This window comes from Chrysemys picta, chromosome 1 (genome assembly GCF_011386835.1).
Source record: "Chrysemys picta bellii isolate R12L10 chromosome 1, ASM1138683v2, whole genome shotgun sequence".
Lineage (NCBI taxonomy): Eukaryota > Metazoa > Chordata > Testudines > Emydidae > Chrysemys > Chrysemys picta.
Genome location: NC_088791.1, coordinates 232,889,710 through 232,913,282, shown reverse-complemented (window position 1 = coordinate 232,913,282; position 23,573 = coordinate 232,889,710). Strand labels below are relative to the sequence as shown.

At 41.7% G+C, this 23,573-nt stretch overlaps 1 protein-coding gene across 2 annotated transcripts in view; it reads right to left on the bottom strand.

The window, feature by feature from the left end:
- Window positions 1–23,573, bottom strand: part of SLC9A7 (solute carrier family 9 member A7) — a 103,767-nt gene that overhangs the window by 27,684 nt on the left and 52,510 nt on the right. For both annotated transcript variants that reach the window (XM_065580817.1, XM_065580818.1), the window contains exons 2-12: window positions 17,322–17,521; window positions 16,097–16,174; window positions 15,277–15,353; window positions 12,890–13,002; window positions 11,212–11,317; window positions 10,724–10,879; window positions 6,992–7,104; window positions 5,903–5,991; window positions 5,659–5,772; window positions 2,500–2,611; window positions 992–1,145 (exon numbers count right to left, since the gene is read on the bottom strand). In XM_065580817.1, coding sequence (XP_065436889.1) covers window positions 992–1,145; window positions 2,500–2,611; window positions 5,659–5,772; window positions 5,903–5,991; window positions 6,992–7,104; window positions 10,724–10,879; window positions 11,212–11,317; window positions 12,890–13,002; window positions 15,277–15,353; window positions 16,097–16,174; window positions 17,322–17,521 — 1,312 coding nt within the window. The remainder of the gene's footprint in view (window positions 1–991; window positions 1,146–2,499; window positions 2,612–5,658; window positions 5,773–5,902; window positions 5,992–6,991; window positions 7,105–10,723; window positions 10,880–11,211; window positions 11,318–12,889; window positions 13,003–15,276; window positions 15,354–16,096; window positions 16,175–17,321; window positions 17,522–23,573) is intronic.

The window sequence follows — 23,573 nt, the reverse complement described above, 5'->3', positions numbered from 1 at the left end:
TACCTATACCCTACTACAGGACCTTAGATATTGCAAATTCTGGTGAACACACTTAGTATTGAAGGCAATCAGTATGTTGTAAGGGCCACACAGCATGTGTACAGTACACCAAAACCCTAATATAGCAGGAGCATACCTGCTAAATAACTGTTGATGGATTCATGATTCTCTACTAGGGATTTGCTTCCCATGATAAGTAGCTTCAAAAACTTACACCTCTACCCCGATATAACGCTGTCCTCGGGAGCCAAAAAAATCTTACCGCATTATAGGTGAAACCGCGTTATATTGAACTTGCTTTGATCCGCCAGAGTGCGCAGCCCCGCCCCCCCGGAGTACTGCTTTACCGCATTATATCGGGTCGCATTATATCGGGGTAGAGGTGTATATGCCTATAACCTAAGAGCATCTGTATATTGGCAGTTTGACTACGTTGTTATGATTACATACCATAACCATAATCTTTATGTTGGCCATGTCCTCAAGCAGTACAGTAAGATCCTGATTGTTCTAACAGTCCAGGAAATACCAGATTTGTTTGGATAACAGCCTGTTTAGATCCAGCTCCCACTGAAACCATGGAAAGTCTCACACTGAATTCAATGGGATCAGGACTATTATCAGGGGCCAATAGATGGGGACTGGTGTTAGTTCATTGATTTAGAAGTTGGGGATACAGGGGCCCTATTGTCTCCTTGTAGGATGTGAGCAATTTCCATTCAAGTCAATAGATGTTACTTGTATCCTGCTAAGGAGCTCAGGCCTCCAGGTGTTTTGGTTAATAGGGATCCTACTGTACTATACACTCATAGTGTTAACGAAAGTAACTTCTTATTTAGTGTCCTTACCAATACATCTGTACCCCTTAAAATCTAGAGATGCCTAACAAGCATCACACAGGTGGTTTTAGTGTATCAGCGACTAGCAGAGTACAGTGTTTTTTTCTTTTTTAAAGACTATAACATTGCCCAGTGTTTGGATGTGTACTGACCTAATGTTCAGCCATGACAGCATGGGTGTTGTGCCTCCACCAATAATCCAGACAGTGAAAAAGACAATAAGAAGGGTTGTTGAGAACATCATTTGATGGGAGTAAGTAGCAGTGTCTCGTATGGCCAGAGCAAATGCCATGGCTCCTCTAAGACCTGCACAGAAAGAAAGGAATGAACTAGGTGAACTTCTTAAGTACCAGTGACAGTTTTCACAGCACTTCCTTAAACATTCATCCAGTCTAAAAACAAATCCCCAAGATAGTGTGTAGGAGCCAAAAGAAGGGACTCCCCACTGTATCAGCTACTTAAAATAACCAAACACCATGAAAACACCACCTGATCTGGCCCATTAAGATGTGCCATGTCAGCACTGCAATGCCCTGCACAAACTCCCACTCACCTCAGGCACAGGGGCTACGTTGTGATAGGGAGGGGACATGGTTAGAGTGTTCTGTGCTCCAGCTATGCTCAGCTGGCTATGGTTCCGTACAAACCAGAGTCAGCAGGCATAAGTTAGAGCAGCTCTTAGACTGCTCTAACCTATGCCATGCCTCAGGGCGGAGCATATCTGCCCTGAAAATGAGGAAGCAGTAACAAGGTACCTGACAGCTTCTTTCTCTGCCACAGCATTTTCATTAACATGGTTATGAGTCCAAAGGTAACTGTATAAATAATAGGGACAAATATTTCCAGAAAAGCTTGTGGAAAGACGTTGCCTGCTGACTGAAGTAAAAATACTTTTTAGAAATTAAGACGCTCCCTGCATCCAGAAAGAGCATGCAAACCTTTCAATTTGCTCCCACCGCTCTAATACCAGTGTTGCTATAAAAGAGCTGAGAGCTTGGAGAATTCTGGGTAATAACATGCTTCTAAGCACAACACACATCCCAGGGGGGTTCAGAATTCCAGCAGCAAGGCCTACCCAGACAGGCAGCCACGGACTTACTTGTAACAGTAAAAACACTCAGTAATTTGTTTTTACTAGCAAGGAAGCATGAACATTTGCAGCTCACTTGTGTGCCAGAGAAAGCAAATACAAATACTCCCCTCTCCTTTTCTTTAACTCTAGCTCTAGGTGGTTTTTCCACACTTATATTTCTGACAGCATTGGTTCCGGTCCTGTCATTCCCTAAAGGTAAATTGGGGGAGGGGGGCAGAGAATATTGCAAAATTTCTATTTGCAAAATTTCAAAACAAACATTTTGACCAATCTTAGTCATAACCATGCAAGGATCATCCAGCTGCCAGAGGCCAGAGACTGTCACTACTGTCAGAATCATGACAGATTCTGATCGGTCTGTAGAGAAATGAAGTTGAATAGGAGACAGACTCTGTATAAAGATGCTATGCTAAGTCAATTGCTACAGCATTATTATTTTTTTTAATTAAAACACACACACACACCACACTACCCTTCTCCCGATTAGAAATTGCACATCAGAGGATTTTCACGAGAGGATTATTTAGATTTATGTAAAACAATTATTGCTTCACCAAACACTTTTACCTGAAAACATCATCATGTGCTGAAAGTTCCAACTGATCTTGTGCCTTCTGCCCAGATTCAAGAAGAAAGAGAGAGGGTAGATGTGTGCAGCTCTGCCCAGAAAGATTGCAATCTGATCACAGCTGGGGGTTAAGGATCCACTGGTCTTAAGATAAATACACAGTCGCTGACATCCGCTCCATCATCATGCTACTGGAAACTTAACACAACCTACTCACTGGAGCAAAAGGTACGTTATTTTTCCTCCTATAAGTGACTTAGAAATGTACACTGACAGTAAAAAGGTCTTCTTACTCATTAGGCTGATTACTTTATACCTTATTGCAGTATATAAGTTTGATACTGAATATATAAATCAAGACTATTTGATATATATATTGAAATATAAAAAAAAAAAATGAAGGATGCAGACAAACACCTTCAAATATTAACAACTAACAGACCTCAGCACAAGAACTTAAACTCTGCTTTTTAATACAGCTCAGAAAACTATCAGGAACCGATGAGGATTCCCCAGCCCCATTTATTTGTTCTGAATCAGTCTGTTGAGGGGAGAGGGATGGATGAGAAGAAGGAAGATACACCCTCCTCCAAAGCACTTTTAAAATACAATATGGTACACAATATGGTACAAAAACCTCATTGGTTGCCCATATGTTTAGCTCACACAACAGGGAACCACTTTATATGCAGTACTTTGCTATAGTATGTGGAATTTGAAAAGGCTGCATATTAGGCAGGGTGAGAGAACAGCAGAGGAAGGAGAATATGAGATTAAAATACACTAGTGGAAGGCATCTTTTGAGAGAAAAAAAAATCAAACCCATCCATCCAAAACTCAGGAGACTAGGCACACTGGGAAGGGGACACCTTCCGTGAATCTTGCCATCACGTTTAACTATGTAATTCCCTTGGGCAGGTTTATATTTTATCATAATGAAGGCTGCAAAAATCCATACACATTGTTCAGTTGGGGCGTGAGATAAAACAACCTCCTTATAAACAATATTCTTACCTAGCCCATCCCAGATGTGTTTCGATGTGCAGATGATACAAAACTACTTAAGATAGTTAAGTCCCAGGCAGACTGTGAAGAGCTACCAAAGGATCTCTCAAAACTGGGTGACTGGGCAACAAAATGGCATATGAAATTCAATGTTGATAAATGCAAAATAATGCACATTGGAAAACATAATCCCAACTATACATATAAAATGATGGGGTCTAAATTAGCTGTTACCACGCAAGAAAGAGATCTTGGAGTCATTGTGAATAGTTTTCTGAAAACATCCACTCAATGTGCAGGGCAGTCAAAAAAGCGAATAGAATGTTGGGAATCATTAGGAAATGGATAGATAAGAAGACAGAAAATATCATATTGCCTCTATATAAACCCATAGTACATCCACATCTTGAATACTGTGTGCAGATGTGGTTGCCCCATCTCAAAAAAAGATATATTTGAATTGGAAAAGGTTCAGAAAATGGCAACAAAAATGCTTAGGGGCATGGAACAGCTTCTGTATGAGGCGAGATTAATAAGACTGGGACTTTTCAGCTTGGAAAAGAGAAGACTGGGGGGTGGGGTTATGACAGAAGTCTATAAAATCACGACTAGTGTGAAGAAAGTGTTATTTACCCCTTCTCATAAGAACTAGGTGTCACCCAATTAAATTAATAGGCAGCAGGTTTTAAACAAACAAAAGGAAGTATTTCTTCACACAACACACTGTCAAGCTGTGGAACTCTTTGCCAAAGGATGTTGTGAAGGCCAAGACTATAACAGGGTTCAAAAAAGAACTAGATAAGTTCATGGAGGATAGGTCCATCAATCGCTATTAGCAAGGATGATGTCCCTAGCCTGTTTGCCAGAAGCTGGGAATGGGCGACAGGGGATTGATCACTTGATGACTGCCTGTTTTCTTTATTTCCTCTGAAGCACCTGGCACTGGCCACTGTCAGAGGACAGGTTGCTGGGCTAGATGGACCATTGGTCTGAGAGAGAGAGAGAGTTGCTGGCAGGCAATACAACATACTTCCTTGTGTTTTAAAACCTGGAGAAGTTCAACTTTACTGAGCCATTTCTATTTTACCAGAGGTGATTAAGGCTAGATGTGTTCTGGGCTAAAAACCCAACACCACAAAAACCTAGAACCCTAACTTCATCTTGTTTTACTGAGCCATCGCTGTTCACAGAAAGCTAGTACTCTCTTATATGGACTCTGGCATGGTAGGTTCTCAGTTATTTACCCTCAGCTAATCCATTTTCCAGGTATGTGCAAAGGAGTGTCTAAGGGCATGTCTCCACTACAAAGTAAGTCCATGTAAGGCAGCTTACGTCAATCTAACTATGTAAGCGTACACACTACAGTGTTCTGCCTGTTGCTGTAATTCGTCTGCTACGCCGACCTAGTAAACCCACCTTGACAAGAGGGGCAAGGCTTAGACTGATGTAGGTTGGGCGATGCAGTATCTGTATAGGCTCCACCTGGGAGCTCCGTGGGGAGCTGGGAGCACGGGCGGCAGCCGGGCTCCAGCTGGGAGCTTGGTGCCGAGCTGAGAGCCTGGGCTCTCAGCCCATACGCTGCCCCTCTTAAGTTGGTGCAAGCGCTCTTGGTGAGGACACGCACCACTGACGGACATGAAAAAAACGCAGTAATTATTGCTGTGGCTGTAAGTCAGCCTAACATAGGTCAACTTAATTGTGTAGTGTAGACATGGCCTAACTAATGCAAGATAGCGCCTTGATTTGTGTACGCTGATTTGAGCAGACAACATAGGGTATTCTTCTCCTAATTCTGAAACACCTTTTCCACCCTGAATATTTGAAGCTTTAAGTTCTGTTATAACTGCAGGGAGTGTAGCTGTCTCCAGCATATTTGCTGTTGAGCACATAAACCAATGATACACAGCTCTTAGAAGCTGTTCAGGTACATGAGAGCCCTGGGGTTTGCATACCATAAGGTCCTTAGCTCTGAAAGGGCAGATGACGATTGTTTTCAAAAGATTCTTGCATCAGCAGCATATTGCAGGGAAACACAAATCAAAAAACATCATTTCTTTGAGATGCATGAGTGGCTGAGGGAAGGCAAAAAGGCATGGCAAGTTTTCACGTATCTAAAATAAATAACTTGTTAGATGAAAAGCAAGAAAGGATACAAAAGCTCCAATGATGAAAATTGGGCTGAATATGTGTTTCTGGAAAGTAAAAAGGGCTAAACCCATGTATGAAAATATGAAGTTCTCAGCCAGGAAGTGCAGTACCTCAAAGAGCTGGGGAGAAAAACATTCACATTGAAGAATTACATAGTAAAACTGACAGTCTTATTTTTTATAAAAAACAAACAAACAAAAACAACCAACCAATACTACACCACATGGGAAGTGAAGAATAGGGTCTCACCTGCTTAGTTCGGCTCCTTGACTCGACTGACAAATTGTTGTATGTATAATGAGCCTGTGTAATTCCACAAAAGAGAACTGCCACCACACCTGCCAATAGAGTCACAGACACAAACAGAGCTGGATGATAAAGTTCTTTGCTTACCATCTTAAATCCAGTATAAACATAATTCCTTGATTCTCCTGATTGCCTTGTTTATTATTTGTATGACCATTGCACCGAGGAGCTCTAGTCATGGACCAGGATCCCACTGTGCTAGGTGCTGTACCAACATAGAACAAAAAGACAGTCGCTTGCCCTGCCACCTTTGCTTATACTTGTGGTTTAACACATTGTTCTTTAGTTCTGGAGGATTTATTCCTCACAGTAAAGGGATGTTTATATGATGTTTTTGTTAACCAACCATTTCTTTAAGACTATCAAATTTTAGAGCTCTCCAAATGGTCTTCAACAAAATAAATGAGCAACATAGCTTGGACACACTGCTGGTAACAGAAAGCAGAAATCACTTCAATACCTAGGTTTAGGTAACTCAGTGCAGTAGACTAGATATCTTCTCTGAGAAGATTCATTAGGAGAGGAGAGCGGCCCTTGATTTAAGTCCAGGAGAGAAGATTTGATGTAGAGTTCTGTATATTATGTTTAGCTGGGGATTTGGGGAAACTATTACCAAGCTGTATCTGAAGCTAGGACATCTCAAGTTACGTAATACAGTGGTGACAATGAGGTGCAAATAGAATTATTTAGCTTTAAAGCTACAGTCTGAAGTAGCAACTAAAAACAGAAAGCCAGCTCCCTGGGTAATCAGTGTGGATATTACGGTCAACACAAAATTAACAATCAAGATTAACTTTTCTTGCTTAGAGCCAAGTTCTAACATGCACAGACTTTGACAGGTAATAAGAAAAGCCCACATTTTCCAGGGGTTGTTTTCCAGTGTAGTTTTACCAGTAAGGAAAGTGAAAACATTTTAGCACTAAAAACATTCATCCTATATGAAGTGCTGTTAAAACAGATTTAATTCAGCAAGTGAACAAAGGAGATGGACAGAAGTTTGATCTCTTTGTCCTTGACTCCAAAACATCTCACCTGTAAACCCACAAGCTTCAGCTAACAAGAAAGTGCTCCAGGACATCAGGAAGAAGAGAGCTGTCTCCAGCAGGGGGAAGCAATGCAGTTTGGTAAACTTAGTCACATAAATACTTTGTTAAGGGATCAACAAATACCTGGTGATTTTGGCTGAATGTTAGTACAGTTACACCTAATGTTTATAAAAAGCCTTTTTGTTTGCATTAGTTTGAAGTGTCAATACAAACCAAGGGCAGGTCTACACTTACTTCCTGGTCCGGCCGTAAGCAATCTATACCGGAAGTGCTCGCCGTCGACACCTGTACTCCAGCTCGGCAAGAGGAGTACGCGGCATCGACGGGGGAGCCTGCCTGCCGCGTCTGGACCCGCGGTAAGTTCGAACTGAGGTACTTCGAATTCAGCTATGTTATTAACATACCTGAATTTGCGTACCTTAGTTCAAAGTGGGGGGTTAGTGTGGACCAGGCCCAAGACAATTTCAACATTAAATCCATCAACTCATCTATATCAAGGCTGAAGTATCAGACACTCAAGAATGAGGAAGTTTAAGGTTTCTTTTGCAACAGTAACCTGGCCACCTTGCACATCTTTGAGGATGAGGCAAGGATGGAGTCTGCAGCATAATTTGGCTGGAGTTAGAGTTAGATAAGACCAACCTGAGATGATGAAGGCCATTCAACGATGGTGACATTACACCAAAGGGTAAGTGACATTACACCAGCTGGTATTTTGGCTACTACCTTATTCTTCATATTATTCCTTTCCCTCATCAAAGCCCACAATATTGTAGAGAGGGCACTGTACTGTGCTTGTATGCACAATAAGCAGGCAGACTCTGCACTTGCAAGGAAATAGTATGTACAGTACTCTTAAAAAAAATTTTTTTTTTTTAAATCACATATAGTTGAGTGTGGCAATACTGACCAGCTATCAGTCCCTGGATATTTTACCAAAAACCAAAAGATCAAAAGCAAGTTATTTGCATAACTATTAGAAACAATCAAAACAATTTTAAAATGGGTAATGCATGACTAAACTTCCCCTATTTATTTAATCAACCCTCAATGACAAAGAGATGCAGAGGCAAGCAAAGTGCTCTAAGAACTACAGCTGTGTCAGTACTGTGGAAAATCAGTCAGAAGCAGAAGTTTATGAAGCTTGTGTGTGACTTAACAGTAACGTGTTACTGTTCTTTTATAGCTAATTAAAACCTTTATTTTCAGTATTATACTTGGATACAATTAAATTATTTTTTGACGTGAATCTCACTTTTAAAAGAAAGAGTTTAAAGTTTCATATCCTAACTGAGGATTCCAGTGCATGTATGGTAAAGCAAAGTCTCATGTTTTTTCTTAACAGATGTTATCTTGTGAACAACCTCCCTTTCCATTCCCTGACTGGCCAGTCTGCCTCCCATTCATCAGCAAGTAATATCCCGGTGTCAGCTAGAGCAAATGCTAAAATGGATGTGTCATGTTACAACTATTTATATATTTTAGCTGTATTTTAAATACAATTTGGTAGTTGAATATAAATTGAAATAGCAGCAACATGTGACCAACCAGCTCCATATGGACCATTGGCAGACCAGAGCCCAGTTTGAGAAGAACTATATTAATATCATGTTAATGGTCACTCAAACCTGAGAAGTCCAAAAATTCAGATTGTAAAAAGTACCACGGCACCCTCTCTCTCTTAATGCCTTAAGCATTTTCATTATGCAGGACATGAGCGGGGTGGGGGCAGGGAGAGCAGTCAGATAGCCTGGACTATGGAAACATGTAATGAGACACACTTTTGGAGAAATGTTGTCCAACATGAAATGTCATGGATTTATGATTTTAAAAATATTTATCACCTTCCACTCCTTTGAAGTTAGTTTTCTGATGCACACATGCATCAAAGTAAGAGACTGTGTTTGAGTAAGAGTACACCAGCATATCTAGAAGAAAAGGCTGAGAGTTTAATGAAGCATCATGACCTCTTACTCCGGTCAAGCTTTAGGTCCAATGCCCCACTCCTGCAACCAGATCCACAGAGACTGATCATTGTACCTGTATACAACACTCCACTGCAGATCCAATAGTAGAATTGAGACATAGGCTTGAAAATAATGGAAAAAAATCACGTGAAGTGGGTTGTATTATATCAATACTGATAAGACAGAATCGAGTTTTATTTGAAAAATATCTGAGATGAGACTCCTGCAGAAAGATTAAACATAAGGCCCATAGCAAGAGCCCAATAGTGTCTGAAAGGGTTATTAATGGCTCAAGTGGTTAAGGCATTGGAACAGTGAATATGAACCACCTAGTTGCCTTCCAAGTGTTAAAACTGCTTCTTTTTAAGGGTAGGTCTCCACTACAATTACAATCTATATGTAAGTCTCACTAGTGTAGCTATGTCACTTAGCAACGTATAATTTTTACCGATATTGTTATACCAGTAAAATCCTTAGTGTGGAAAGAGTTATACCAGCATGAAGGTGGTGTAGAGGGGTGGTAGGCCTCTCAGGAGCTTCCCCTTGGCAGAGTGCATATGCAAGCCCTTTCTCTCCCTGTAGTCGTCTTTGGGCTAAGGCCCTTAATTAGTCCCGTAGTCTTTAAATGGCCTTGACCCTGGTATCGAGCTGTATTCCAAGACGATTTCCCTGAAGGCAATGTCCATATCCTCTCTAGTCCTTTCTGTCCCCCGCTCTCCTCCTGGGCTACTAAAAGGGTTCAGTTCCCCTTCTGAGGCATATCAAAGTCCAGGTCACTTCCCCAGTTGCCAATGGGGGGGGACCCAGGCCCACCCACTACTCTGGGTCCCAGCCTAGGGACCCTATAATAGCAGCCATCCACTCTGTCCCTTTATCTATGCTGAGTCGCTGCTATGATTTCCTGGGCCACTTCCCCACAGGCCCAGCACATTCTTCACCCTTACCTCAGGGCCTCGTCCTGGTTGAGTCCCAGCAGCCAGCCAGGAGCTCTTTCTTGCTCCCCCCGGTCTCTGCCAGCACTGCTCTATCCAAGGTCACGTAGCCTCATCAGCCAGCCAGGCACACCATCCACGCTCCTCCAGCTCCAGCAAGGAACTGAACTCACTCTGGCCCTCCAGCTCTTTTTATACTAACCTGCTGAGCCCTGACTGGCTACCTCCCCTGCGGCCTCTTTAGGCCACTTGGCGGACTCCACCCTACTGCCTTTTTCTGGGGCGGGATGTGGTAAGACCACAGGGCTCTCCAGAGGGCCTCAAAGGGGCCGTCACAGGTGGTTATACAGCTATTCCCCTTGCTGTATGGGTAACTAAGGCCTGATCTATACTTAAAAATGTTGCTGGCAGAACTGTATAGTTTAGGAGCACGAAAAAAAAAAACAGTTACCCTCCAGACCCACACAGCTATGCTAGCAAAAGTCCCAATGTAGATGCAGTTATGCCAATAATAATGTCCTTTTGTCAACATAGCTTATTTTGTTTGGGGAACTGGTATAACCTACACGAGCAAGAGTTCTTTACAAGCTGTGTCTCCACCTGTTTTGCTGTTATAGCTACATCAGCAAACCCTTCCTAGCAGAGACAAGGCCTAAAATGACATAATACTGATCATGATTTTACAGTCAGTCAATGTAGACTACGGCAAGTTGTGTTCAGCAATGTGTTGACTAATAATGATTGAAACCTGCTGGAGTCAGCATTCAGGATCAGGGCTTTGTTTAATGCTAACACACCTGCACTTTGGAAGAGTTAAACACAAGAAAGGATATCAGAGCTGTAACAACCCCTGTCACTGCTCCCATCATGAAAGAGCCACTGAATATTCCAAGGAAAACTCCAACTGATTTGAAAAATGCTGCAGCATCAAATGCATGGGTGTTTTCACCTGTTGGCTGGTAGGCAACTATTGATCTAGGGAGAAAAAAAAAAGAGTCAGATGACAATGGAGGAATTAGTGATGGCAACAAAATCTTTTATGCCAGATCATTAAGCAAAGGGATATTGTATTCTGCTAGATTCGGATTCTAAATGCCAATTCTCTTCTGACTGATTCATTACACACCTCTGTAGCATAGACAAAAACGTTAGCAACATTTATCAGTTCAGTTCACAAGGCAGAATCCATTTAGAAAAAGAAATGTGGAGATTAAGTTTTTAGAAAAACAATATGATTCATAGCTACCACTTAAACCACAAGAAGAAATAGAAAATTTCACATAGTGGAAGCCTGAATTGTTACTTACGAAGACAAGATAATGGCAACAGCATCATTTAGAACACTCTCTCCAAACAGAAGGGCATAGAGATCGACATCAGCATGCAGCTCATTAAATATTGCCAGCACGGTAACTATAAAAATAAGAAAGAACATGTACGTTAGTTTATTGTGAGTGCTTGTAAGCTGGAAGGAGCAGACATTTTCCAATTTGTCTAAAGAAGCAGAAACCATAGACTGTGGAACAATTTCAAACCAAAATGGGAAGACTTTAGACATATTTAATTAAGGGTCATACTGTACAGGTAAATTAACTGTTGGAGGTGGAATGACAGTTTTAGGGCAGTCTTGTTCCAAAATGGGTCTGGCTCACTTGCTGTGTCTCTCACACACAAGAAATTTCTCTAGGAAGTCCTCCCAACCATTGGACATAAATAGACAACAGTTCCACTCTGCAAGAATCCTACTATTTTTTAAACAATACGTCCAAGTTTCACAATCAAATAGCCAGAAAAAAGTTGTGGACTGGTAACAAACAATAGAAGACGTTTACAGTCTTTTCACACAAATCTTTAGTATTTCAGTTCTTTAAAAAAAAAAAAAAACTAAAACAAAGAAGAAGAACAACAACAACAACAAAACCCCACATAAAACCATTCGTAAGTACCTTGTCCAAAAAGTACACTCTATGTTATAAACGTATTTGCAAACAGAAGTTGAGAGGGACAAGACAAGACAAGACTAGACTAGTAATTATTCAAAGCAATCCTTTCAAACAATAACTTCGGTCTGATATTGGGGAAGAAGCTCCTGGAGACTCATCCCATGTGTACCTTATTTTCACTCATCATATGCCAGTATCCATAAAAAAGGAAGCAGAAGTGAATCCAACTACCAGTAGTCCATCTCAACTGCTGGCTGCCACTTCCCATTTTCCCAGAAACAGATACTGAATATGTAAAAAAACGTTTTAAAATATAGTTCCTGGTTTCAAGTATCAAAGGGGTAGCCGTGTTAGTCTGGATCTGTAAAAGCAGCAAAGAGTCCGGTGGCACCTTATAAACTAACAGACGTATAGGAGCATGAGCTTTCGTGGGTGAATACCCACTTCTTCGGATGCATGACATCCTGGTTAGTACTTCAGACAGACACATGCACAACAGTTCTCCAGAGATGTTCATTTCCAAAACAGACAACTTTATGGGTCTGTAGCACTTTGAAATTTGAAGACACCATTTCAAAAAAGGTTAAACAGTTGGCTATATAAAAAAAAGTGTCCTTATACTTAAAATACTACAATATATTAAAATAAAAAACCTTAAAATTTCAAAACAGATTGCGCCTATTTTATAAAAAGTAATACTACATTTCAAGCAGTGAATCTATAAAGGGATAGCCAGGCTCTCCAGAAAATGAAAAAATTACATTCATTCAACTGAATTAAAGTTTATATTCATGAAACTCTATTAAGGAAAACATATCAGCAGAGCCAACCAGTACATTTTGTTTCTAAATGGGTTGTCTCGCCAGATACCAGCACAGTCTTTGCCAGATATCAACTGTCCTGATGCCCAATATATACATCATACAGTACATACACACAGAGTTACCATTGTAAGATAAGTGAAAAGAAAAAAAAATGTTAGAATTGTCAGCTATACATCCTCAATGTGTTATCAATGGAATAATTTAAGTAACTGCAGTACCTGGATCAGTAGCAGATATGACAGCTCCGAAGAGGAGACAGTCTGTATAGTAAAATTTATCAGAGAGTTGTCCCACCAACTTCATTAGTTTTACAACACCATACATGAGATTCCTGCAGTAAAAGAGGACAAAGCGGTGTTTATCAAAACAGGAAGGGTGGTGTCTCCTTTGTGAGGCTCTGAAGAGTATAGGAAAGATAAAATCCTCTCATCACTGCTCAGGTAGGCCTTGCCACACTAGGGGGGGGGATATCTACACTTGAAATGCTACAGCTTTGGTGTAGGTAGTGTCCACACTAATGGGAGGTGTTTTTCCATCGGCCTAGGTCAGTGGTTTTCAAACTTTTTTTCTGGCAACCCAGTTGAAGAAAATTGTTGATGCCCACAACCCAAGGGAGTTGGTGATGAGGGGTTTGGGGTATGGGAGGGGCTCAGGGCTGGTGCAGAGGGTTGGGGTGCGGGGGTGAGGGCTGCAGGGTGGGGCCAGGAATGAGGGGTTCAGGGATTGGGAGGGGGCTCTGGGTTAGGGGTGCAGGCTCTGGGGTGGGGCTGGGGATGAGGAGTTTGGGGTGCAGGAAGGGGCTTCAGGTTTGGTGAGGGTTCAGGGCAGGAGATTGGGGCACGGGCTTACCTCCGGCAGCTCCCGATCAGTGGTGCAGCAGGGCTGCTAAGGCAGGCTTCCTCCCTGTCCTGGCACCGTGGACTGCACTGTGCCCCAGAAGCGGCCAGCAGCAGGTCCAGCTCCTAGGCGGCTACGCACAAACGGCTTTGCGCGGCTCTCACCTGCAGGCACTGTCCCTGCACCCAGCTCCCATTGGCTGGGAAGCGGCCAATGGGAGTGCGGATCCAGTGCTTGGGAGCACATGGAGCCCCGTGGCACCCCCGCCTAAGAGCCAGACCTGCTGCTGGCCGCTTCCGGGGCATAGCGAGATGTTGGAACAGATAGGAACTAGCCTGCCTTAACCAGGCAGCACCGCCAATGGGACTTTTAACGGCCTCGTCGGCAGTGCTGACCAGAACTGCTGCGACCCAGTGCCTTACATTCTGTGACCCAGTTCTGGGTCGCGAACCGCAGTTTGAAAACCACTGATCTAGTAAAAAGAACAGGAGTACTTGTGGCACCTTAGAGACTAACAAATTTATTAGAGCATAAGCTTTCGTGGACTACAGCCCACTTCTTCGGATGCATATGCATATGCTATGCATCCGAAGAAGTGGGCTGTAGTCCACAAAAGCTTATGCTCTAATAAATTTGTTAGTCTCTAAGGTGCCAAAAGTACTCCTGTTCTTTTTGCGGATACAGACTAACACGGCTGCTACTCTGAAAACTGATCTAGTAATACACCTCGTTGAGAAGCAGTAACTAGGTTGATGGAAGAATTCTTCTGTCAATCTAGCGCTGTCCACACAGGGATTCAGGTCAGCTTAACACCTCCTCTCAGGGGTGTGGATTTTTCACACCGCTGACTGACATAATTAAACTGACCTAATTTTCTAGTGAAGTCAAGGCCCAGAGTTCAGTATCGAACAGTGAGAGTGGAACTCTAATCTCTCAACAGTTGTTTCCTCATCATCTGAGTCCAGAGCGTGATATGACCCAACACAGGTCATTTAGCACCCAGGAAGTCAGACATGTAGTTTGTCCTCATGATCAAAAAACACAATCCAACAATTTCCCCTAATGCATTGTGTAGTACTTAGGGAAGGAACTTTGTAGTGTAACAGCTATTAAATTATTTTTTCCTCTGAAGTGAAATTCCCTCAAGGTAGCAGATGCAATAAAGCAGCTACTGAGTATATATACACACATTAAAGCTCTTACAAAAGTCCACATGCTGAAAAGATGCAACATTGTGAACAGAGTAAGTATTCACAATCAAAATCATTTTGCTTATGTGTCTTATTTTTAAATAGGTGAAAGAGGATGCTTCTAAAAACTGATAGTCAAGATTCTTGGTTAGCAGTTGCCTCTATTCTCTGGATTAATGTATCTTCATTAGAAATAGAGGCCAATTCATGTAGAATCAAGTATTTTGTAAAGTTTTGTTTTCATAACTGATTAATTGAACCAACAGAACCTTGGATCTCTAGGACTGTTAGGTTGGACAATAGCAGTGACCACCACAGAACTGAATTGTTTGGACAAACTTCGTGGTCTGTTTCTGACTGCTCTGTAAGAAAGCAAAACCCTATTTGAAGTCAACGAAATTCTAGCATCATTTTAGAGGCTCAATTTTGCCCAAAGGGCACACCAATAAAACCCTAATTGAAAATTTGCAGTTACTGTTCTAATCACTAGAAATCAGAAGTTTAGGGAGATATGGCATTTATTTCATCAACTTGAAACTAGTACATAAAAGTTGCACAATCTCACAAAACTCACTCACCCGATAATAAAACAAGAGACCGCAGTTCCTAAAAAGGCATAAGCCAGGATAGACCCCAGATTCCTGAAAAAGTGTCTCTGTATGAGAAAAAATATATATATTAAAGCTCAGCTATGTGAAAACTCAGACATCAACAAAATGTATAGGACAGCCCTACAGCAATATAAGGAAACAGCCTTCCACTCTGGGAGGAAATAATATTTCCAATCTTACTACGTAAATCTTCTGTAATATTTAAACATTTAATATAAGTCCCACCTGAATCACGTTTAAAACCTTGTGGGGCTTGTTGAGACACAGCTTTATAACCAGATGCTTGTGTGACTAATGTAACAGAGGGCCAAGAGTTTAAAAGGAAAGTAACTGTAGGTGATGACCCCAAGTCACAAAGTGCAGTCCTGAATTCCCATCCTCCAATATTCAGAGGTGTTCAGATCGCAGTTTAAGTTTGGGCCCATCTCTCTAAAAGTAACTCACTGAATGCATACAATGCAGAGGAAAACCAGACAATTCACTGGAATATATTGTTTAAGTTTATCTTGCTTATTCAATAGCAATGTTGAGGGGTAAATAATGTAAGAAAACACGTAATTAAAACAGCATTCTATATATTTGGTAGTAAAATAATATAACTTTCTCTTAAAACTAGCCAACTGTTTAGAAACAATGGACGAGACTTTCTAGCTTTGCAAGAGACACCACAAAAGAGACACTTGTGCTCAGGACTGCGGCACTAATGGAGATTGTACTCTAGAGGTTAGTGATGCAGCATTAGGCCGAAAGTGTCATGGTTACATTCTCAGGAAGTGCTTACGCTTACCTTCTTCAAGCTGTACCCAGCATGGAAAATAATAGGAGGCAACAGAATGTTGAAGAAAACTTCTGGGTCAAATGTTACCTTAAAAAAAATGTAAAAGCCTATTTAAAACCAAAAAAAGAACAGAGTACACAGACAGCAGTTGCCAATAAAATCCTTACAATTTTACCATTGGAAGTAGTTAATGTTAAACAATTTGCTAGGTATTTTCTTTACTACCCATGAAGTAACATTATATATGTGCAAAGGCAAAGAAATGAAGATTTTAATAGAGACCACTGTATTTGAAGAACTTTGGTATAACAATATATTCAGGGTTCTTCTAAAGTTTAACAGTCCCAACTGGTGGCCCCCTCCTTAAATGAACCAGAAACACAGAAATTTAGATTCAAAAGGTGCTGCATAAAGCCCCTTATCATGGTATCAACCATGATGTTTCTGCAGATTTCTGGTTCTTATTTGTAGCGCCAACTCTATTTACACCTTTTGCATATAGTTACCATATGAGTAAGTCACCCAAACCACAGGCGTGCACGTACACACACACACACACACACACACACACACACACTTTTCTTCAGTGGAAGTTGTAAGTGTCAAGTCCCAATGAAAGCCAGGCCAAACTGTTCAAGGCAGCAAAAGAATTTAAAATTAAAGATACACCAGCGATTGTAAAAAGTCAGTGATCAGTACTATTAGAAAACTGTTGTGTCTAACTTAGGGTTTATATGTAAACTCCCAGTTTCAGATATTTTACATTTGATGGAAAGGGGGAGAAATGAAACTAGTTTTTCCTTGAACATAATAGAACTAAAAAAAAATAGAGAAGAAAAATCAAAGATGCTAAGTGTAGAAAACTCCCTGTACTATAGGACTGAGTTGGATCTCAGTAGCAATTAGTGTCTTGACGTTGCTCCATAAATGTTAGCTAATTATACAGAAATGGCTTTGGTTATACTGAGCATACATTAATTCTTGAACTGTTATGAAAGGACATGTGAACACTATGATACAAAGAAGATACAATTTTGCCAATGAATGCTATACAGAGGACACTTTTGAATGAGTTTAAATAATTTAGTTCTATTACATCTGGAAATACAATACTTAATATCATACCATACACTCAGTTTGGAGGAGAAGAAGGGAAATGTGGGTAAAAGGAGCAGCGTGAAACAGGAAATGTCACCTATGCAGCAGTCATTCACAAAATCTCAACTATCCTTACCTTTCGCAACATGTCATTCTGTTCCACGTTGTGTATTTTTCCAGGGCTTATTTCTCCTTTAAGGGTGTACTCAAAAAACTTTCCACTGACATTGACCAACAGCGTTGTAAATGGTCTGTCCTCCTGCGAGCAGCTGAATGGCTTGTCATGGCCACTGCTGGAGGGAGAACCGTATCTCAAGATCACTCCAACAATGAGTCCTGAAAGATAAAATGTTTTTAAGAGTCTGTAATAACATGACTCTGGCATAAGCTGAGAGTTTCTAGATTCAAGTATCACTCAGGGCAAGGGTACCTCGTGGCTACACACATACCATGCACATATTTTGTAGTGACCGACTGTTATTGCTGTTTCTAAACTAGGAATGCTCAAAGCAGGTCAGGATTAAAGATGCTGGTTTCAATTTAACTGAATAGCAAAATTATTTCTTTCCATGTACTCCTCTATCATGGGGAATTATTCAGAATTGTGCTGAAAGCCATATAATTGTAAAATACAGAAAATAAATCACTTTACATTGGCAACATCCCACAGAGATACCAATGCTAACAAATACCAGTTTTAAAATAGTTTGCAAGTTATTTAATTGAAACATACTATGGCAAAATAGATACATTTTTATAGAGTAACATGAAAGCATCACTGCTATAATTCTGCAACCAGCATCAGAGAGAGAAAAAAGAGGGAGACATTCAGTGCATTGCAAATTTAGCAACCAATCATCCAGACAATATGCACCAGGAGCCAGCTGCACTTCAGCAAGGCCATTTGCTGCAAAGGATTTCCATTTCAGTTAAGAACACGTCTCCATCTTTCACAAAGGTGAAAATAAACACAGTAAGATGGTGCATTGCTCATACAATACGTGGAAGGGAACGTGAAAACTGCTCTAAAGCTTTAGAGGAAGACAAATTACTCAGATAGCCCAAAGAAAACAAAAACTATTACTAGAGAAAGATATATAATAGTACAAAGCAGGAATGATTTGTACCCTCTCAAAATATAAATTTAAGGGAAGGCTCATGCAATGAGGTTGGATAATCACAGAATGGGATTGTGATTGTGCTCCGTCCCTATCCACTATCTATTATGCTCTAAAAGAATGAGATTTTAATCCAGCACTGAGAATCCACAGGAACGATCTCAGTATGAACTGTGGTCAGCAAAACCAAGCTAAAAATATAAAGTCACCACTATTCTTGTCACGGGAAAATGAACAAGTTGCCACGCCTTTGGGTAAGGTGGTTATTTCGAATATCACTTGTGTCTAGCCACTGTTCCGGGTGCCAATTGCAAGGTGAAGATGAAGATAGAATTTATTGATAAAAGGGGTGCTTTGGTCAGAAGTAGTAAGAAACTGAATGGCAACCTCAGGTCATCTTTGCTCACTGTGGGCCCGATCCTCCTTTTCCCTGCCCCACAGAAGTTTGTTTCCCCTAGACTGCAGCCAACTGAAGTAAATAAAAAATAACAGCCAAAGGAAGGATGAGATAACAGAGAAGCTTTTTATTTTTACGGCATCAATCTTTAAAAAGGTCAAAAAGGAAAGAACCTTGTCCTCTTAAATACATAGTAGAAATGCCAGATTTCATTTAGTAACCAATAGCATACAAGATCACTGGAATAAGTCTCAAACGCCTGCATACACAGAGTCACACATGAACAGCATAGTCAGCCTCACATCCCACTGTTTTCATAATCAACAGAAAGTGCTGGCAACTGAGAAACTGAAAAGCATTGATAAAGGTTGTTAATTGTATTTCCCAGGCTTCTTTTGCCTGCATCCAGAAAAGAGAAGAATTTATATTGAAAAATTGCTATCGTACAAGCAAAGCAAACTGGTCTTATGATCTAGCAGCAATTAACTGTTATTGAAAAATCCCCAAAAGGTCACAAAAATTCATGAGACTGATTTCTTATCAACACCAAACATTCAGGCAATTATATTTCACATTTATATAGAACTTTTAATCCCCAATGATCCCAAAGCATTTTACAAACTACACAGAGGACACAAGAGAAATGTGGGGCGGATGGCTACAGTCAGTCAACATATAGCACCCTATACGACAGTTCAGGTAAGGGAAATTTGGCCAAGCTTAATGGTGCAAATTCTCATCGCTTTACACAGTTGTCTCTCCTCACACTTGCAGAAAACTGTGTTGATGGAATGTGTTGTTTTATTTCATTTTCTGAGAGGATGATTTTCAACATGGATAAATAATCGTTCTAGATCAAGATAGCGGAAATGAACTGCAGTCTCACTTATTGTTTACTAAAAGTTAATAGATGCAATTTTACACAGGTAATGAAAGGAAAGAACCTCAGCAAAGAAGAGGACTTTGGCTACAGCTAGACTGAGACTTCAACTTGGAAGATTGTTTGTATTTGATTTTTGTCTGAGATGTAGCAGTGAAGTTTCCCTCTTTTAGCTAGACCTGGAAACTACCATCATCTGCTTAACTCGCTACACATAAAAGTTGGAAATCCCCCTTGCTATTGCATTAGTCAGTCCTATTGTAGTGTTGTACATAATCTTCTTATAGAATTGGATCCAATCTACTTTTTTCCTGTAATCAAACTAAGGCAGTTCATTTAAAAGTTTTAGGTGAGATATTTATAACCAATATGCATCTTTTAAAAATTAAACATACTTTGTTTAATCATTATATAGATATAAATAAAAAAATCAATGCAATAATTAAAGCAGCCACCTGGAAAGTACCTTATAACATGCATGTATTTTTTCTGTACTAATGGAACACCAATGCTCAGCTGCAGCTGAACAGGGATTCACACAACATAGCCACATCTGGACCCACCCTCCTCACAGCACTGAGTCTGGCAACAGTAGGCAACATCAGAAACCAAGTTCTCCAAATGTCCACCCCCACTTAAAAAGTTGCTCTTCATTTCTTATCTCTGGGTTTCCATTACCTGAAGGGTGGGTGGTCAGCAGAAGTAGTGGTGGCATTTTTGTAGAAATTTTGGTGGTGCCCAGAACCCGCCCCTGCCCAAACTCCACCCCCCACCTGCCCAAGGCTCTGGGAGGGAGTTTGGGTGAGGGAGGAGGTCTGGGGTGCAGGCCCTAGGCTGGGGCAGGGGATTGGGGTGCAGGCTCTGGGAGGGAGTTTGGGGATGGGAGGGGTGCAGAGGGATGGGGTGCAGGGTTGAGGGCTGTGGCTGCAGATGAGGGGTTTGGAGTGTGGGAGGGGCTCAGGGCTCGGGCAGAGGGTCAGGGTGTGGGGGGGATGAGGGCTCTGGCTGGGACTGGGGATAAGGTGTTTGGGGTGCTGGAAGGGCTCAGGACTAGGGTAGAGGGTTGAGGGTGTGGTGGGGGGTGAAAGCTCTGACTGGGGGGTGTGGGCTCTGGGGTGGGGCAGGGCATGAGTTTGGGGTGCAGGCAGGCTGCTCTGGGACAGGGGCCAGAGAGGAGGACTCCCCCCAGCCCTTTCCCTGCCAGCAGCAGCAAGCTCTGGGGGAGGAGCCTCCCTTTCCTGCCCCCCCCCCAGCAGCACACTGTCACTGCATGTGCTCCTAGGGCCCCTCTCAGGTCCAGGAATCTCCCTCGCCTCCCCTGTGGTGGGTGCCGTGGGATGCTGCGTGCGCCTCCTCCCCTGTTGTTGCCCCTGACTGTAGCCTCACCAGGGGTGAGGGATGGGGCTGCCTCCTTGCCCAGCATGGGGCAGGAGCAGTGACGGGAGGGGGGGGAGAGGCCTTGTGCTGCTGGAGGGTCCTGTCGGGAAAGGGAAAGGTTTGAGGGGGAAGGACAGGCTCAGGGTCAGTCTGCCCTGGCAGTGGAAAAGGGGGGCTAGGACCCCGCGGCAGCAGTTGCTGCAGGGAAGCAGCATGGAGGAGACAAAGACAGAGACGTTCTGCTCCAGGCCGGGAAGGCAGGGGGGCAGCAAGTTGGGGCCACGGGACACTCGGGGAAGGCACGCGGGGGGGGCGGCAGGTGGGGTTGGGGGTGGGGGGACACCCAGCCCCAAATATTGGTGGAGCTGGGCCCCTGGGTTCTGAATATTGCTGGTGCCCGAGCACCACGTGGGTATGGAACTTGCCGCCAATGAGCAGAAGCAACACAGAATGACAGAGGGAGACTGCAGAGAGACAGGGTGCAGATTGAGGAGAGTGTCATAAGTAAGGGCTAGTCTACACTAGAAGCACTACATCAGTATAGCAGCACCAATGCAGCTGCGCCGCCGTAGTGCGTCTGGTGAAGATGCTCTATGCTGATGGGAGACAGCTCTCCCACTGGCATAATAAAACCACCTCTGCGAGAGGCGGTAGCTATCTTGGCAGGAGAAGCTCTGTTCACACCAGAACTTAGATTTGTGTAATTTACGCTGCTCAGGGGCATGACTTATTCACACCCCACAGCGACATAAATTATACCAAAGTAAGTGGTAGTGTAGACCTTGCCTACGTGGAAACGGGTATAAATGAGGAAGGGACTTGGATAGGGCCTCTCTTATCATTTCACAAGATCTATGGCTAGCCACATCAAAATTATTAGTATAAGTGATTAATCTACTGGGGGTTTAACAGACCGGCTAAAAGGGGGGGGGGGAATCTGATCTTGTCTTGCAAAGAGATATTTAGAAATAGTTTGGACCCAAGACACAGGTTTTGTAAATAAAAACTTACATTAAATACCTATATACCTGCATCACTGCAAAAAAACAGACAACCCCACACAATGTGGACAAGGTTATAGTTTATCTTTGAAATGGCAGCCTTCAAAGCCCTGAGAGGCAACAAAAGAAGCTAGTAAGGAACATTTTATTTGAATAGTGGGAAGCCAGGGAAATTCCATCCCCTTAATATAATTATACAAGAGGTGGATATTACTAGAGCTAGGCAGGAACCAGATTTTTTCATAAGAAATTCTGCAATGTCAAACTTTGTTCAGTTCCAAAATAGAATGAAAAAATATTTTTTCCAAATTTCCCATTAAATGAAATTTAAAAAACCCCACAAAATCCATTTTAGATTAAAGTGTTTTGTTTTAGTTTTGCCATATCAAAATGTTTTTTGAGATAAAATTTCAAAATGAAAAGTTATTTTGAAACAAAAATATCCAGATGTTTCACTTTGGAAAATGTTGAAACAAAATGTTTCAACCCCATCAAAATGTTTGTCTCCTGTCCCTCTCTCCCACAAAGACAACATTTTGTCAAAATCAACACATTTATGTGAAACTTTTTGCTTACAAAAAAAATGGGCATTTTCGTCAGACAGACATTGCTCTAAAAGATACATGTGCTTTGCCGTATCAGTTCAGGAGATGGATGGGCTTGTTACCAAAGCACAGAACTGGGCTCTATTCTAGGCTCTGCCACACAGTTTTAATATGACCTTGGGAAAGTTATTTAACTCTTCTTACATCTGCGAAGTAGATGTATTTTACCAAATCGGGAAAGTCAGGTGCAGAAAGGATGAATTCATTAACACTTATCCAGCATTTTGAGATCCTCTGGTGTAAAATGTAGAAGTATTTTATTTTCTGCTACGTATTCAACCTTCTACATGCCTTGGTCTGGCTTAGAGACCTTTGGGTTGCTTTCACATCTCCCTTCAGACATATGACAAATGAATCAACTCTGAAAAGATGCCACATGACATTAAGTTTACTTGCTTGTGATAGGGCTGCATGAATACAAAACTATAGAGATACTTAGTTTAAGGTAGACTGATCATTTTGATTTACAACATCAGAAAGGCTGGATTTGCAAGCCGCACGCTGAAGTTTATACATCACAAGGAATACAAATTCATCTATTAGACAGTCTCTCTCAATATATGGCTTAACCCAATTCCAGAAGAAGTGTGACAGAAAAAGAAGCCAGATTTAGCATTGCTTGATGGGAAAGTTGAGTAATCCTGGTTTACTTCAGCATTAATTGCTGGCATGTTATCACTAAGCATAAATCCACTAGAGCTTTGATTCCATTACTGTTAGATAAAGCCTTAAGGATTCTAAAAATAAAAAGTCTATGTAGCAAATTGCAGAATACGTAGTGATTCTGTTTCCTCATTATGAGGACTCTTCGGTGGAGAGTTAATTAAGAACCAGAATCAATACAGAAAATACTTGTCTGGAGGTCTTTAGGAGGAGATTTTACCTCATAAAAAGAGCCAGGAGCCTCTAGGCTAGGATCTCAAGTACAGTATTGTATTTTTGGCTATGTTTACACTGCACAATTCACTCAGGTGATTGGCACCCAGGTCACCCGAGCTTGGGGTGTGAGC